Source organism: Zosterops lateralis, assembly GCF_965231275.1.
Source record: "Zosterops lateralis genome assembly, chromosome: 13".
Lineage (NCBI taxonomy): Eukaryota > Metazoa > Chordata > Aves > Passeriformes > Zosteropidae > Zosterops > Zosterops lateralis.
Window position 1 is genome coordinate 3,513,388 of NC_139773.1, and position 17,543 is coordinate 3,530,930.

The window sequence follows — 17,543 nt, forward strand, 5'->3', positions numbered from 1 at the left end:
AATAGCACTGGGCCACTCACTCCCGTCCTCTGTTCATTCCCGAAATCTTCCCTGTGCTCCCACCCTCCCTAGTTCGGCTCTTTATCCCCCAGCCCTGCCCACACTGTGCTCCCCTGTGCTCGGGGCTCTGGGTGAATCACACACAAACACAGGCTGAGCCCGCCCGTGGAGTTAACTCCTCATGGTCCGAGGGAACGGGAATAACCCGGAGGGGACAGAAAGTGCCTGTCCCTGCCCGGGGGTGCCAACCACTGGAGCCGGCTGAGGAGAGCGGTGGGACGCTGCTTGGGAGACCAAACGCTGTTTTTACCACAGCACTTGACCAACTCGCTTTCCTGCTGGAAAAGGGCTGCTCGGCATCCCCCGGGAATGGGGGTTATCCCTGCAGCTGCAGCAGAAACACACACATCCCCTTCCCCAGCCCCAGCCTACCTCCTCTACAGCTCCGGGCTGGGAGCGGGAAAGGGCACCGGGATGCTCCGGGAAGCGCCGGGATGCTCCGGGAAGCGCCGGGACGAGGCGGGATGAGGCGGGATGCTGTCTGTCTGTCTGCCCGCCCGCTCGCACTCCCTGCCAAGGCTGCGGGCCAGGAGCCAGCCTGGGGAGTCACGGCTCTGTTTCTCCCGGTGTTTTTGAGAGCGCCCGCCTCCAAAGGTGGTTGGATCAGCCAGCCTAACCCGCCCGCTCCGGCATTCTGCGGAGTCCCAGGACACACAGGGGAGCCACGGGAAGGGTTTGCCTTCATCCCCCTGGCTTTTCTTGCAGGACAGTAAAAAAGTCCATTTCCATATGGCATGAAGACCCTGGAGCAGCCAGGCCCCTCCGGATCCCGGTGGGAGCAGAGGGGTTCAAAGCCCTCCCCTGCACTGCCCGGGGCAGGTTCCCAGCTGAGACCACTGAACTCGGGCTGTGGCTGCACAGCCTCCTGTAGGACCCTGCTCCTGACCCCATGCCTGGAGGGGTTTCCCTGGGAAGGTCCTGGCTGAGCTGTTGGTCACTGGCCAAGGTGTCTAGAGGTGCTCCCAGCCCCATTGCAGAAGATGCTCAGGTTTGTAACCTGGCCAGGGAATGGAGATCATGGAAATTCAAACTTTTGGGGTTTGCACCTGTACTTCGGCATTTCAGTTGGCCGAAGAAGGTTGTATTGATAGTGAGAAGGACCAGCAGAAACACTCTCCTGACCCATGTTTGGGGTCTTCCCTCTGAAACTGGCACAGCCACCACCTGGATATTTCTTTTTTGCATCCCAATGAATGGGTGGCTGGCTACCCACCCCCTTGGCAGGGGGAGGTAAAAACAAGTTTTAATTCATGCCCAACAGGAAATAAAGGCATTTTTTGGGCAAAGACTTTGCCATTTCCCCTCAAATCCCCAACTGGTCTAACCAATCTGAACTCTGAATCCCTCCCCAGGAGCTGTTTAAAAAAATTTAGAGGGTGGCAAGGGTGATCTGGGTGAGGAGTGTGTGCAGAGATGTGCTGTGGAGCTATCTGCTGGGGACATGGCACCAGCTCCAGCTATGACAGTCTCGGCAAAGGAGAGGGAGATGTGAACTTCACAGCAAATGGAGCAGATCCTCAGGGGTGATCACATGGACACCTGGGGCTTTGGACCTGTTGGAAAAGTGGAACCACCTCTCCCTCCAGAGAGGATAACTGAGGAGGTGGCTGGTAACTGGCAGGATGAAAATACTCAGGATGGGGAAGATGCAACCATGTGAAGTGATGTGTGGGATGAGGGTCTAAACCATCCCTCACTGCACTCCCTGGAGCTGGGAGAGGCAGCAGAGGGATGGGCCCTGCACTGGCGTGGATAATGTGTGGAGTTTACCTTTGGAGGGATTGAGGCACAGAGGGTTTGGGGCTGTTCAGACAAGCATCACAAACATCATTTGGGGCGACACCCTATTCCCAAAAATGAAAACAAGGGGGATGGAGTTCCCCTTCTTCTCTAAAGAAGGTGACCAGCAACACAAGGTTTGTGTGCAAAGACTTCAGGAGAGCTCCCAGAAATGCTCTGGTTCTCCCACCTGTCCCCAGCAGTGATGGAAATGGGGCCTGATTGTGGCAGTGGGATGCTCCCCTTCCCTGGAGTGCTGATGAGATCATATCCTGGGAAGTGTGAGAAAACTGCTTGATTTACCCCTCACCCAGCACTCTGCATATAGCAAGAGGCAATTATTACAACTGGGTGTTTGTTTTTTCCTCCTTTTTAAATGTTAAATTTTCTGAGCATTTCAGGAGGTAGTAAAGGCGTGCATTACATCACACAGTTCCCAGGGAACACTACACATTTTCCAGGGAGTTTCTTCTCCCACTGTCAGCACTCTGCCCTTCCTGGGGCAGCCCTATTCCTTGGGCAGCTTCTTTGCTTCTCTCAGAGATGGATCCTCTGATTAGAGGATTAGAGATGAGTCGTTTGATCCAGGTCACGGGAGGGAGGTGGGGGCAAGGGGAGGAGCAACCACCAGCTCTTGTGCAAGCGGATGTTGAGTGCTGGGTCAGCCACCTCTGTCAGTGCTGGGAAGTGCGGTGAGGAAAGAGTGGGTACATGTCTGGGCAGGGAGGTGATTTTGGGGATGGACAGTGAAGATTTCTGCCTGAGCCACTGGAACCAGAAAGATAGATGTGGTGCTTGTATCCAGGAGTCACCCTGCCCCAGAGCTGTCCCCATCACCCCTCTGTCTTCTTCCCTGACAGGGAAAATGCTGCAGCTGGGGCTGAGCTGTAACTCTGTTGTGATGAATCCCATCCTGTGGATCCTTGCCCAGGAATCTTTGCCACAGCTGAATGGCCCATTATGGAGCAGCTTGAAGGGAATGACAGCAGGAAGGAAGGAGGAACCCCCTATGATCAGTTCCACCTTGATGAGCAGAGAGATTGTTGAGGCCTTGGTTTGGCTCTAGATATATTTGAAAGAAGGATCTATTTTTCCAGTTCTATTTGGAAGTTACACATTTTGAGAGAAGGAGAAGGTGTTGCTACCCACTACACTGACCAGTGGCTTTCATATCTTATGATGGAGACAGCTCAGGGTCAAGTGAAATGACTGCCAGGAGATGGAGGCAGAGCTCAGCAGGAGCCACACATCATCCCAGTGGGAACTGGAACAGGAAGGGTTTCAGCCACACTTCAAGGAAATCCTCATCTAGGAACTCTATTGAGTGTTCAGCCCTCTGCCCCTCCCAAGAGACATCGTGCAGGACAGGAACAAGTCTCTGGACATGGTCTAGACCTTCTGTGGCACATGACAGGAAGAGAATCTTGCTTTGGGTACTTGATCCTCTCTACTTCTAGTCCCAAACAGCTCCTTCCAGCTCCTGCCAGTGTTACAGGTTTCCATGTGTTCTCAGAGATACAGGGGACAGAAACCCAGCTGTCCCATTGTGTTCCCAAAAATCTCCATCCCACCCAGAGACTCTGTGTTTGACCCCCTGGGCACTGAGACCTGTGTCTGAGTGGGGAAGGGGCTGGGGCTGGTCCCATTCCTTCCCTGCTCCTTCCTGGGGCTGGACCCAGCTTGGATGAGGGGCTGCAGGTCCAGCCCTCACCTACTGTCGACAGACCCCAAGTGGGCCTTCCAGGCTGCCCTAATCCCAGTTCTGCAACAGGGATATGGGGAAGGATCATGGGAGGGTCTAAACTGACCCCCTGGGAGGTGGGAGGGTAAGAATGTCACTTCCCACCTTGCATCTGTTACAGGTGTTTCCTCTCCATCACAGACCAAATGGATTTCCAGCTCCCAAACTGCCCCTCCAGACTGATCCCAGAGTTTCTCCCTCAGCTAACAGAGCTCTTCTGCCCTGGTTTGAGTCTCAGGAAGTGCATTGGCTGTGGGATGCATTTTATGAGGGATTTTACTGTCCCCACAGATGACAGCCCTTCCTGACAGTTCAATGTAATCATCAGGGAGTTGAACTTTGCTGGGGCTTTTCAAAGCTGTTGCCTCAACTTTGCTGGGACTTGTTAATGATGCACTGTGTGGTAATTAGCACTTTCATTCCTGGTTGCAGCTTAGAGAATTTTCTCTTGTAATCCCTGGCATTAGAGGCCAATTTTAAGCAATAGACATTTTTCCATGGAACTCCTCTGTCTTATATCTCCCTGCCAGCATTGGAATCCCTTCACAGCATCTCCTGAGGGGTATGAGCTTCCATATCTCAGATCAGCAGAGTGAAAACATTGTGGTGGAAGATATCCAAGGCAGATTTGGGGTTGGCCAGGTCTTCTATGCATGTTCTCACCCAAGTCTGGGTGTCACAAAAGCTTTGATGGACAATGGTCTCGGTTTTGGAGACAAATTTCAGGAGGAAGTGCCCTGGAATGAGTGTTTCCTCTAAGGAGAAAGGGAAGGGAAGGGAAGGGAAGGGAAGGGAAGGGAAGGGAAGGGAAGGGAAGGGAAGGGAAGGGAAGGGAAGGGAAGGGAAGGGAAGGGAAGGGAAGGGAAGGGAAGGGAAGGGAAGGGAAGGGAAGGGAAGGGAAGGGAAGGGAAGGGAAGGGAAGGGAAGGGAAGGGAAGGGAAGGGAAGGGAAGGGAAGGGAAGGGAAGGGAAGGGAAGGGAAGGGAAGGGAAGGGAAGGGAAGGGAAGGGAAGGGAAGGGAAGGGAAGGGAAGGGAGACTTCTGACTTCAAGCTAGCTAAAAACTAATCCCACAAAAAGAACAATGGTCCACCCTGGAGAAATTGAACCAAAATCACAGAGAAGCCCAAAGCTCCCTGCCCCACACCCTGGTCCATCTTAAAGCCACAACAGCCATTCTCTGGGTGTAAAGCAGACAGCTAGGGAATAAAGCATCAGTATAAAATCACCCCAAGACAATGTTCAGAGCTCTTCCCTCCCAGTGGTCCTGTCCCAGCAAACATCACCCTGGGATAGTGTCTTGCAGTTGGTGACAGTCCTGCTGTGAGTGAGGGGGTTCAGCAGTCACCCACCAGAATTTACATGAGGCTGAGGGCTCTGTTTCTCCCACCATAGTCTCACAGATCTCCCAGCAGAGCTGGTTCCCTAAAACTTTTCAGGCTATGTGTCTCCCATCCTCCCTCCAGGGAAAGGACACCTGGCAGGGAGCTGGGAAGCTGACCCTCCATGAAAGGACAGGGTCTTTTAAGGTCTAGACCTGCAAATGTTCCCAGGCAAGAAAAACAGACTCATCCTTTTTCCAAGTCCCAGGTATTCCTACAAGGCCTCCTGCCCTGCAGGGAGCTCCCTTATCCCTTTCCATGGCACTTGGATCCAGGTTCTGGAGCAGGTTGCTGCCTCTCACACCAGCAACATGACCAGGCTGGAGCTGCTTCTAGAGTCCATGATGGAAGATGGTGGCTCCCTTATCAATGCCACCACCCTGGACCAGTTTTTCCTGGTTTTGGCTTGAAAACACTTGGAACAGATACAGATTCACTCCTGAAGGCAAAAGTGTTCCTTGGCACGTGAGAGGTTGGGAGATGTCGACAAGGCTGTGGGAGCAGTGAGTGCAGGAAATGGAAAGGAATGTCCTAAGTTCACTCTTTCTCACTCTTTCTATACCCTACCTGGAGTAGGAGGGGGTCTTACTCCATCCACCTCTGACTGCTCCTTTAGGAAGGAGATTGTCCTGAATTACTGCTTGGCTTGTCCTTCCACAGTAGAAAAACACCTCAGTGTTGTGGTACTGACCTACACATATTTTATAAAATCTATCAATTCCATGGCAATTCTGCAGCTCTACAATTCCTGGCATAGTCTCAATACTGTCCAAGGAGTCCAAAGGTTGGCTGGTGGACACCTTGGAGGTGGCTTATGGCACCTTCCTCTGCAGCACAGCAGGGCCATGAGCATCATGAGCTGTAGCTGGTGCAATTTCTCAGTGCTATGTCAGGTGTATCCTGCTCATTGTATTTTATACTCCATGAGTCTGGATAACCAAAAAATTTATAAATACCTTATTCCTATTGGAGTCCTTGGCTTCTTCTCAACACTTTAAGGAGGTTAAAATGAATAGAAATGAAAAGAAAATGGCAGTGAGATTGTGCTGGACCTTCTCTCACTGCACTCCAGCACCCTGATGATTTTTGGAGTCCTGTGGGGAGAGCCCTGTGGCAGAAGGGCTCTCATCCAACCGCACAGGTATTTTGTCCCTGCTGCTCTAGACCTGTTTTCACACCATTAAAAAGCCCATAAAAGAAGACTTTGTGGGTGTGTAGCTGGGATGATCCCTGTCTCTTGCTCCAAGGAGCAGCACTTGATGCACACGCTGTAAGAACATCTCCTGAGCAGGGAGAGGACTTTGGGTCAGACACAGCCCTGAGACCTCCCAGACTGGGCAGGCAGGGAACTGTGATTCTGCCAACACAGCCAAGCACCTGTGCCTCTTTCCTTGGGTTATTCACAGCAGGAGAACACTCAGGGTTTCAAGGCTCTGTGTTCTATGATGTCCATGCTGTAGCTGCTGAAGCACAGTCCATCCCAATCCAGAGCAAGGCATTTCCTTGGGGCCAGGGTGAACACATCCCTTGGGGGAGGATTTGGCTTGGGACCAGCAACAGCTGGAGTCATTTCATATCCCAGAAGGCTGGGATTTCTCTCGGCTGAGGAAGAGGGTTGAGAGCAGGGTTTCCTCTAAAGACCAGAGCAGTGAGAACAGGCTGGGAGAATATTGTCCAGGGAGTTTGGCCCTTTCTCATTTCCAAGTCAGACTGGAGAACTGTTGTTCCAGTGTGAAATGGACTCTGAACTGCTGGGCTCCCACAGAAGTACCAGGTCTCTGCAGGCCTCTTGCTGTCTACCACTGCACATTCCCTGCTCATCTTTAGTTGAGTCTCTTCTTGAGGTCTCAGCCAAGAGCCAAGGGCCTGACCTTCACCACAAGAAAAAGAAAAAAGATTCTGTGGGTTGAGATGAGTTTGGTGACTGAAAAATCACAAAAATATAAAAATACTAATAATACTAGTGAGACTTCATACTACTACTACTACTAATGATAATAGCTGTAATTTAAGAAAAAATGTTAAAGAACACCCAAGAGAAACAAGGGGTACACAGTTCATGCTCACCATCTGCTGACCAATGCCCAGGCTGCCCCTGAGAGGCAGAGGCTTCTGGCCAATCCCTCCCAGTTTAAATATTGAATATGATGTTCTGTGGTATGGAATATCCCTCAGGTGTCCTGGCCATGCTTCCCCCAGCTTCCTGGGCAACTCCTCACTGGCAGAACGTGGGACACTGAAAAGTCCTTGATTTAGAGTAAGCTCAGCAACAGCCAAAACATTCCTGTGTTGTCAACATTATTCTCATCCCAAATCCAAACCACAACGCTGGACCAGCTACTGAGAAAAAAATGAACTCTATCCCAGTAAAAGTAGGGCAGTAGCCACCCCTTAGTCATGTCACTGAGGGCACGCCAGGTTCACACTTCCCAAGCCCCCCTCACCTTTCCTGTGTTCTGATGGATAAACACACACAGGTCATTCCCTCAGCTGATGGGCTATGCCTGTAAAAGTCCATTGAGTTCATTTCAACCATGACACTGGGTTCCAGCTTTCAGGGCAGCAAAAGTTTGTTCCATGTTAAAGCCAGTTCTTTTTCCATCACCACTGCTCTTGTCCAGTTTCATCAAAATTCATCCTTTGTTAATGTGATGATCATAGGGGAGTGAGGTTCAGATCCCCAAATCCAGACAGTGCTATGATGTGCCTGCTGGGATGGGGAGCATACAGAAGTGCCATAGAAGTGATAATACACAGCATTATGTACCAACTGACTTCATACAATTGAATTTATTGGCTCTTATCACCCTAGATCAAATTGCCTTGAGGCACACATTGGCTTTTCCCATCCTCCAGCATCACCCATGAAGTGCACTCAGGTCTTTGAGTAAAAAGGAATTTGCCTTTGCCTGAGGCAGGAATAACCCAGATTGTTTTATCCAGCATATTCTTTATGTGCACTGTAGGAACTTTGTCCCATTCTACTGTACCTAAAGGTTTGGATTGGGCAGGACAGAGTAGTAATTTGTTGACTGAATAGTAATTTGCCTTTGTTAAATGTTAATATCTCAATGTTTGAAGGTCCCATCACCCCTCAGTGCCATCTCTACCAGTGTGATTTTTCCAGAGGCTGGTGGGTGATAGGCAAAAGTGAGCTGGTGGGTCATATAAGGAAAAGTCCTTTGTACACCTTATTACAGAATCACAGGTTGGAAAAGATCTCCAAGACCATTGAGTCCAATATGTGACCAATCCCCACTTTGTCAACCAGACCAGAGCACCTGAATGCCACATTGAGTCGTTCCTTGAACGGCTCCAGGGATGGGGATTCCCTCTCCTGAGCAGCCCCTTTCAATACCTGATCATCCTTTCTGTGAAAAAATTTCTCCTGATGTCCAACCTGAACATCCTCTGACACATCTTGAGGCCATTTCCTCTTGTCCTGTCCCTGTTCCCTGGGAGCAGAGCCTGACCCCCCTGGCTGTCCCTTCCTGTCAGGGAGTTGTGCAGAGACAGAAGGTCCCCCCTGACCCTCCTTTTCTCCAGGCTGAGCCCCTCCAGCTCCCTCAGCAGCTCCTGGTTCTCCAGCCCCTTCCCCAGCTCCATTCCCTTCTCTGGACATATTTCAGCCCCTCAATGTCCCTCTAAGAGTGAGAGGCCCAGAGCTTCCTCCCAGGGCTAGAGGTGCTTCAGCAGTGCCCAGCACAGGCACTGCCCTGGGCTGTGGCCACACTGGTTTTGCTACAACTCAGTTGCTGTTGGCCCTTTTGGCCACTTGGAATCTCTATATGGTTTGAGACTGTACACTGCATTTAACCTCACCTCCTCTGCACTAGGATGCCCTGCTTCCTGGAAATCATTTGGATACAGTGCCAAGCTCTGGAAACCCACTTCCCTGGGTTGTCCCAGATGGATTTACCTTGGTCAGGTCACGGATGTTCATATCAGGATGTGAGGAGCTTTCCCTGGAGGAGTATGGGGGATGGCAATGGAATTTGACTGTTCAGCTTCCTGGTGACAGCCTGTTTCCCTTTCTGTTTCCTTCCCTCCCTTCCTCTTTGCCTGCCTTGTTGGTCTCCTGTGAAAGAGAGGTCCCCAAGCACCTCAGAGGAGGGAGCACCCCAAGCTGGGGCCTGATGTCTTTGCAGGAACACAGCAGGAGGGTGTCCCCTGTCAGCGAGAACTTCCCTAAGCCTGGGACAGCAATGACACCGAGTGGTGGCAGTGGACTTTCACTGCCCTCCCTCTGAGCCAGCTCCTACTCTGAGTCAGTCCCACAACCAAAGACACAAATGTCAATCGTGAAGGTGACTTGTGTCTATTTATCTACTTCGTGTCCTTTTCCCATCCCTGGGGTCGTGCCACAGCCTCAGGTTTTGGGGGAAGCCCAGGAACAGCAATGGTCACAGCTGCCCATGAGCTCTCAGGGCTGCCAAAGAAATGTGTCACAGGTCACAAAACCCCAGGAAAGTTGTCCCAGTGACCCTGAGGGGCCTTGTTGCATCTCTGCTTGCAGGGCACAGAAACAGCAAGTTCTGGTGGGAGCAAGGGCTTGAGCCCCAGCAGCAGCATGGAAGGTTATCCTCAAACCAGAGGAGCAACAGGAACAAATCGGAGCTGGGAAAAGACCCAAAGGGAAGAATTTACTCATTTTCTAAGCTTGGGCACCAAGCTTTGGTCCTGGACCTTTCCAAAGAACATGACCTGGTGAGCGATGGGACACTGTGCTGAACCTGTGCATGCTGTGGGCCAGCAGGTGAATGTCAGAAAGGTGGATGACAGGGCAGAGGCAGCAAATTGCCAAAAAATGATGAGCATCCTCAAAAGCTTTCCTGACCCTCTCAGTCTGTAATCTAAATTCAAGAGGGAATAATAGCCCTTTAGGGTTTGAGTAGTTGTTTGCCTGTGAGGGAGAAACAGAAACATTGAAACAGCTGAGCAGTGGACCCAGCCTTCATACATGGAGGTTTTCAAGCCCTGAGTAACCCAGTCTGAGCTCAGGGCTCATGCTGCTGTGGGCAGATGGCTGGACTACAGATCTGCTGAGATTTTCTCCAGCCTGAGCCATCCTGTGGTGGTAGGATGGTGCCCAGGGCAGGAACTGGGCACTCAGGGCTCGGGGGCCCAACACTGCTCCAGTCTGTGCAGCAGCTCAGAGGAGGAGGATGAAGATGCTCCATGGTGGAACATGCACTCCTAGAATGGACCACTGCCAGGGAAGGCAGTGCCTGTGGAAGACTCATCCATGAAGGAGCAGGTGTATCCCTCCTGCCTTCAGCTGGTGCTTCCATAAGGGGACACAAGGAGTGTCACCTGCAGTGACAACAGGGAGAAGGAGAGGTGCTGAAAGTGAGCCTGGCAAAGGGATGGGGAGGTGCCTTCCCCAGGTGTGAAAATGCTTGGGAGGGTTGTTTTTTTCCAAATCTTGAATCAAATATTTAAATTAATTGACAATAAATTAACTTATATTCCCCAAGGTGAGCCTGCTCTGCCCATGGCAGCAGTTAACAAGTGACCTCACCCTTTATCTCAATCCAAAGGAGAGTGATGGGGGGCTGGGGACAGACAGACAGACAGAGAGGCAGCTGGACAGGTTCTGGCTGGGTCAGAGGGAGAATGAGGATCTCACCTGGGTGCCTCATGGCCAGGAACCTGCTCCCCCTCCTGTGACCTTGACAGGGTGGTCCCATGACAGATCAAGTCAGGAACCCCATTAGGCTGTCAGTCCCTCACACTGCTGTCTGAGGGGCATCTGGTTTCCTTCAGTGTCAAATACAATCCACAGTGTCATTATTTTTCTTGCCAATAATTAGTTTTAAGTCAAGGCTTTACTCCAGCTAATGAAAAGGTGAGCCGGGGGTCACCCACATCCCAGAACACAGCAGTGAGTCTGGGCAAAAAAAGTAGATGTTAGATGAAGGATTCCTGCACAAATGACTGCAGGACAGTGGAAAACCCCTTGAGCAAAGCTGCTGGGTAGGAGACCATGAAGGACTCACAAAGGGAATAGCTACAGGTGGTGCCACAGGTGGGCTGTTCAGCAGCCCGATGCAGAACCTGGGAGGCTCAAGGTGCTGCTCTTCCCAGGGGCTGCAGCCAAGCAACTGCTCCAGTGAGGAAGAGGAGGCTTCACAGGATCTGAACTATCCTTGAAGGGACAGGGAGCATGCTAGGAAGGTCTCCTACCATGGCTTTGATCCCTCTACTAATTATCAGCATCCTCAGATGCTGGATCATCCCTTGGCTTGGTGTGACATGGCTCTGAAGTTCCTGTTCTCGGACAAAGGGCTCTCTTCCTGTGAGATCAAAGGATCAGGTCGAATTTATTATCAGAATTGTGGGGAACAGAGTGTGAAAGTTTATGGTTTCATTTATGGCATCACTCTGAGCTCTGCTGCCAGGTTTTGCTCTTCCTGGGGACTTCCCCACGGCCATGGAGATGTTCCAAGAAAAGGCTGACACAGCAGCAATTCCTCCGCTGAGAGGAGGGAAGGCTCAGGACAGACCTCAGAGCCCGTTCAGGGCCTAAAGGGGCTCCAGGAGAGCTGGAGAGGGACTGGGGACCAGGGCCTGGAGAGGCAAGACAAGGGGAAATGGCTTCCCACTGCCAGAAGGCTGGGTTAGATGGGATATTGGGAAGAAATTGATCCCTGAGAGGGTGGTGAGACCCTGGCACAGGCTACCAAGAGCGGCTGGGGGTGCCCCATTCCAGGAAATGTCCAAGGCCAGGCTGTGTGGTGATGCAATCCCTACAGCTCCAGCAGGTGCTTCCAAACAGGGAAAGAGTCTCCATTTACCTTTAAACGTTTTAGGGAGTTAGCTGGAAAGTTCTGTGGGTTTCCTCATTGTAATTGGCTTGGAGCCAGCACAGAAGTGTGGATTGGACTCTGAGAATGTAACTCCAAGCCTGTTGTTCATCTCATTGGGCCAAGGGCCAAAAAGCCCACCTAAGCTGTTAAGTACTAAGAGAGAACAAAGAAACTCCATGCTTTTGAAGGTGTTGTAGCAAGTAGACTTGTCTCCGTGCTGTGCTCAGCTATGTTTTTGGGTTTTGTGTTATTTTTCTTCTCTAGTAAAACCTTTTTGATCTTTCAAGACACACCTGATTGTGCCATCTCACTAATTAATATTAGCCACGTTTCTGCCAGGCTGGGCCTCAGAGTGTGGGTCAGACCCATAAGGCTGGACAGGGCTTGGAGCAACCTGGGATAATAGAAGGTGTCTCTGTCCTGGAATACGGCCACAAGGTGTCTTTTCTAACCCAACCCATTCTATGATCCCATGACCCCCACAAGTGGCTGGCAGCCATAGGGTTCATCTGTGAGCAGCACTTTCAGAAGGTACAGAACCAGAGTCTGCTCATGGGAGCGTTCCATCACCCATTTCAGCCAGGCCCCAGCTCCCTTCTCCAGCCATCCCACACAACAAAGGGCCCCAGGGCTGACCTCTGCCCCTGTGAGTGTTTAACTGTGTGCACAAGGTGAGGGTGCACCAAGCCATCATCACAAAGCAGCCTCCTAAATAACTGAGGGTTTGATGGCCAAGGAGCCTGTAGTTAACTGAGTGCCACATGGCCAGGACTGTGACTGAGCCAGAAACTGACCAATGCCAAGACTTTGCTGGTAATATTCCCAATAAGGAGGGTCACAAAGATGCTCCAGTGGTGAGTGGTGCCATCAGCTCACCCAAGTGTGCTGTTTTATCATGTCAGGGTGTCCTTCAGTGAGCAGAGGCTGCAGGAACTGAATCCAACCCCCCGAGTGCTGAGAGCCAGCAGCTTCCCTTCACCCTGCCCCAAGGTGCTCCCACTCCCCTTTCCCCCTGCCCTGGGGGTGTACCTCCCTACCCCCAGAGAAGAGTCTGTGCAAAGAGCCAGTTTTATTCACCTGGGCACATCAGACGTCAAGAAAACACCAAACATAGAGGAGCTATACAGGATTGGGCAGGGGCGGAGCGTCAGGCTCCGCTTTTCACACACACCATCACTATTAACAATATTTCAGAAAGAATAAATAAAAGTGATGTAGCTATAGAAACCCACAAGGACGATGCTCTCCTCCGTTCACCACACACAGCTGACCTTGCAGACCTCATCCTCTGCAGCTGCACCTCTTCAGTTTGAAAAGTACTTCTCCAGCACCTTGGTTAAAAGCCCTGTCTCCTACAAAACAAGACACAACGGTGAGACATAGGGGCAGGCACACAACCACCACCATCATCACCCATGCTGGGTACCATGGGGCAGATCAGACAAATGCTGGAGCACAATGGCACTTTCAGGGCTGGCTTGGGATGGCACATGAGAAGGACAGAGCCAAAAGCCTCCCATCTGTGCTCCAACAGCTGAACCACGACTCGGATGTCAGAGGGAAACTTCATTCCAGTGAGAGAGCACAGCAGGGCTGAGGCTCAGGGGAGAGCCTCATTCAGCAGAGAATGTGAGAAGGCAAAAAGAGACAGCAAACACAGCAGGGAAGAGTCACAGAGGGGTTTGTGGGATTGGCACTGACCACAGATCCCAGAGCTACACAGGGCAGCACCTGCCTTCAGGCAGAAGGGCTCTCCCCACACCCCCAAGGCTGTTCCATCCCACACACATGGTCTCTGCATCCTGGGGAATCAATGCCACACACCCAAGGAAGGAGATGACAAAGGATGGGAAGGATTCTTATCTGCCAGCCCAATCTTTGTCAGACAGAGCAACACGGCAGCACTGTGAATCCCCAGCACACTGAGAGCCAAGCCCTGTCTGCCACACATGGCTGGAAAGATAAGATGGAAATGACAGATCCTGAGCAGGGCACGGGCTGGGAGTTTCACAGGGCAGAGCGATGAAAAAGCCCGTGAGGAAGATAGGAATGTGGCACACAGATCAGCTCAGGCTGGGTGCTGACACCTGGTGTCCAACAACAGTCATGCTGACAAGGAAAGCTGTCAGGGCGGCAGGAATTTGGACTGGCACTGTGACAACCACAAGAGCAAGAAAAAATAAGGTCACATAGAACAGTATAAAGTAGACAGCACTTAGAGGCACTGGGGAGAAGCAGTTCTGTAATATCCACAACAGCACAGATGTGAGGATGCCCTGGGGATGGGTGGGAGAAAGGAGCAGGAGGGCAGGAGCTGGGGAAGTGAGGTGCTCAGAGGTGCCCAAGGAGCAAAACCAGAAACAGCACCCAGCAAGGTGACCAAGGGGACCAGGGCTGTGGCCATAGAGAGGCTTCAGGCTTTGGGAAGAGAAAGTGAGGGGCAGGAGCCAGTTGCACATCAAGCAGCTCAGCTGTAACACCACATGTGGGCATGGCATCCCTCCTTGCCCTAGAGAGGCACTGGAACTGGCCAGCACCTGCATGGCCACGGACAAATCACCTCCAGCAGCAGAGCTTTGGCCCCAGTGCCACACCTGGCCAGTACCTGCCCCTGAGCATTGGGAATGAGCACTGGGAGGGCTGGCAGGGCTCTGGCACCCACCTGGAACCTGTGGCACAGCACCAGCACTCAGGGCAGCCTTTGCACAGGCATATCTGCAATGTGAGCAGTGATCTATGCAGGAGAGAGCCCCGGGGAGCACCTTTACCAAATTCACACCACAGGCTCAGAAACAAGGCAGGGCAGCACATCTGCCAGCTCTCCCATCCTCCCAACAAGTGCCCTGCTGCTTAAAGGTTCCTTGAGGGGGATGGGGAAGGGTCCAGAACCTCCACAGCCCTCATCTTTCCAGCTGCATCTGAGAAGCAAACACCACAGCAGCACAGCACAGCACACTACACAGGGAGTGGGGTGAGCTGGTGCCTTCAGCCATGCCCAGCTCTGTCTTCATTGTGAAAAGCCCTCTACCCAATGAGAACAGCTCTCTGGGATGCATCAGTTTATCTTAATCTGCAGAAAGTGAGTCCAAAAGGGGCTTGAACAGTCCTGCAACTCTGCTCTACCTGTGCCAGAGAGGAGCAAGCCCTGCCTAACCCTGCATAGCAGAAATAGCTTTACCTGCATGCAGTGCTACTGGATAGCTCCTCAGGCATCTGGCTCTGTGGGGCAGCACAGGCAGGACTGACCTAAGAGGATTTCATCCTTTTTAGACTCCCAGATACTTCCTGCAGTGACTTGAAAGGGTGACACCAGGGAACTGTGCAGGAGGCAACAGACAAGCAGAGCCCCACATGCTAATTCCATCTGTGGATCAGAAATTCCATCCCTGGACTGACCAATTTGATCTCTACATCCTGCCTGAGGATCTGTGCCTGTGCATTGCTCCCAGGGGCAGGTTTTTCACCAGGAGCTGAATGACCTCCAAGGTAAAAGCCAGTTAGGCAGAGGATCTGCTGATACACAGTGGGACCAGTGGAGCTCCTGCCCTCTCCCTGCTCCCCAAAAGCTGCTCTGCAGCAGCAGGACCAATGCACACCTACCCTCTGCAAAGCTTTGTGCCCTCAGCATCGAGGGATTCCAACCACAGTGATACAGAGCCAAAGCTCTTTGTTTGACAGATGCCTTTCCCTGCACATCCTGCATCCCTCTTGGTCTCCCACTGTGGAAATAAGAGGGAGAAAGGATTTCCCTGTCCTCAGAAAAGGGGACACCATCCTCTTCTGCATTTGGCTGAGGAAGATGCAGATGCTCATTAACAACCCCTGGAGACCACCACTGTCACAGCTCCATCACAGTGTTACTTGCTCATATCCAGACCCTTCCCAAGCACCTGGGACTGTTTGTCATTGCCCAGCCAGACACAACCCTCAGGACACTTCTCTCTCCCTTTATGGTGAGTCCTAAGAAGTGCTTTAAGGAGGGTTAAAAAGAGGATAAAGAGGGGACTGCACCTCTAGCACCTGTGCAGGTACTCCCATCTCCAGCACAGCTCCTCCACCTTTCTACTCTGAGCATCTCCCCCCAAGATCAATATTCACCTGGTCAGCGAGGTCGTATTTCCCCTGGTTCTCATCCAGCAGCCGTTCTTGCAAGAGGATTTTCAGGAGCTCCCGGGTCAGCAGTTCCATCATGTCCTCCAGCAAGGCTCGTAGAGAGGGACCAAAGACCATTGGCACAGCAGGCTCCTCTGGAGTCTCCAGGTGTGGGGAGCCTGTGACGCTCTTCTTGCCCATGAAGTGACCTGCAACACACACACGGCGTGTCTGGGGGGACACAGCTGAGCTCTCACCAGCCTCCCTGCACCAGCAAAGTGACCTAATGCCCAAACCAGCTCAGGGTGTCAAGAGAAACCCAGAAACCCCAGGTCCTCACTGCACATGGGATTTTTGGCAAACTTCTCTCTGTTCCTGCTGACAGCATCTCTGGGGTTACAGAGGTGCCACTCAGGGATGCTGAACCTCCTACCCAGGGATGCTGGACTGGTCAGTCTGCTGAGGATGTTGGACCTGCTGCCCAGGGATGCAGGTGTAGGTGCCTTCACGCCTGCACTGGCCTCCCCCTGCCCATGGTGGCACTGCCAGCATTCCCCTGCCCTGCTGGGATCGGGGGGCTCCGCACGGGGCAGTGCGGGAGGTCCCCGCGCCCCCCGCCCGGTACCTGTGGCCCAGAGGTTTCCGCGGGGGTTGACCTTGATCTTGGCGGCCTGGCTGCGGTGCTCGGCGAAGTCGAGGTGCACGGCGGGTCCCAGCGCGGCTCCGCAGAGCAGCAGCAGGAGGCAGCGCAGCGCCATCGCCGCCGGGACCCGCGCCCGCCGCCGCCGCCGCCCGCTTATAGCCACGGGGGCGGGAGCTGCACGGCCCGGCCCCGCCCGCCCCGACACGCTCCGAGCCTCCCCGTGCCCGCCTGTGTCAGCCCGGGGACGTGACGGACCCACCGCTGGGGTGAGCGGCGGCAGAGTCACCGCTGAGTCCGATCCCCTTTCCCAAATCTCTCCGTCGTGGCCAGTCCGTGCTTCCACCTTCTCCACGCTCTTTTTGCACCGGAGCTCAGTCAGGAGCTTCACTTCCAGTTTAGCTCAGACCCCTCTCCCAATACATGTCCCTGCGCACCCGATTATCGGGATGGATGCTCTGAGCTCCTCGCCTGAAGGACCGTCCGGCTCTGCCCAGCTCCTGCACTTTCCCGAGCAGCCTCCCGGAGGATCCCACTCACTGCAGAGCACGAGCACCAGAGCCTCACTTCTCGCCTTCTCCATTCCCTTCGAGATTTTGCAGACTATTCCCTGATTCCTACACCCAAGCCTTCCATGGATAATCACATTCCCCATGAGCTCCTCCTTTTCCATGAATAGGATGGAGCTGTGCCCAGCCATGCAGGGACACAGGTAGTGGGGGCCTGGGACACAGACAGTGTGTGCCCCAGGCTCAGTGAAGTGAATTCCTGGTGAAACTGGACACATTTGATCAGAGGGCTCCAAGGCACAGGTTGTGCTCTGTTTCTCATTGTCAGTTGCCTGCAGCCAACAGGGATTCCTCCAGGTTCCATATTTACACAGAGATACTCTCAGGACCAGAGCAGGTTGGGTGAGGTCTGGTGGGGGTAACCAGGGTCAGACATGGTCCTGGCAGGTCCCTAGTGAGGAGGAGAGCCTGCCTGGGGCCAGGTCAAGCCAGTCACTCAGTCAGGCACTGCTGAGCTCCCACAACACAGATCA

The 17,543-nt window shown here is 52.8% G+C and overlaps 1 protein-coding gene across 1 annotated transcript; it reads right to left on the reverse strand.

Annotated features, from left to right (window-relative positions):
- Positions 1 to 12,851: 12,851 nt before the first annotated feature.
- Positions 12,852 to 17,062, reverse strand: NMB (neuromedin B). Its single transcript, XM_083870856.1, has 3 exons — positions 16,487 to 17,062; positions 15,868 to 16,070; positions 12,852 to 13,121 (listed from the first exon to the last, which is right to left on the reverse strand). Exons 1-3 carry the CDS (start codon positions 16,617 to 16,619, stop codon positions 13,074 to 13,076), a joined length of 384 nt encoding a protein of 127 aa, XP_083726982.1. The 5' UTR covers positions 16,620 to 17,062; the 3' UTR covers positions 12,852 to 13,073.
- Between the last annotated feature and the right edge of the window lie 481 nt (positions 17,063 to 17,543).

What these genes read in the sequence shown, in the direction of transcription:
- NMB (XM_083870856.1), bottom strand. Translation starts at nt 16,619, where the DNA reads ATGGCGCTGCGCTGCCTCCTGCTGCTGCTCTGCGGAGCCGCGCTGGGA. An exon ending in CGGAAACCTCTGGGCCACAG is followed by an intron (nt 16,071 to 16,486) that starts GTACCGGGCGGG and finishes TGTGTGTTGCAG; the next exon opens with GTCACTTCATGGGCAAGAAG. An exon ending in AATACGACCTCGCTGACCAG is followed by an intron (nt 13,122 to 15,867) that starts GTGAATATTGAT and finishes CTTGTTTTGTAG; the next exon opens with GAGACAGGGCTTTTAACCAA.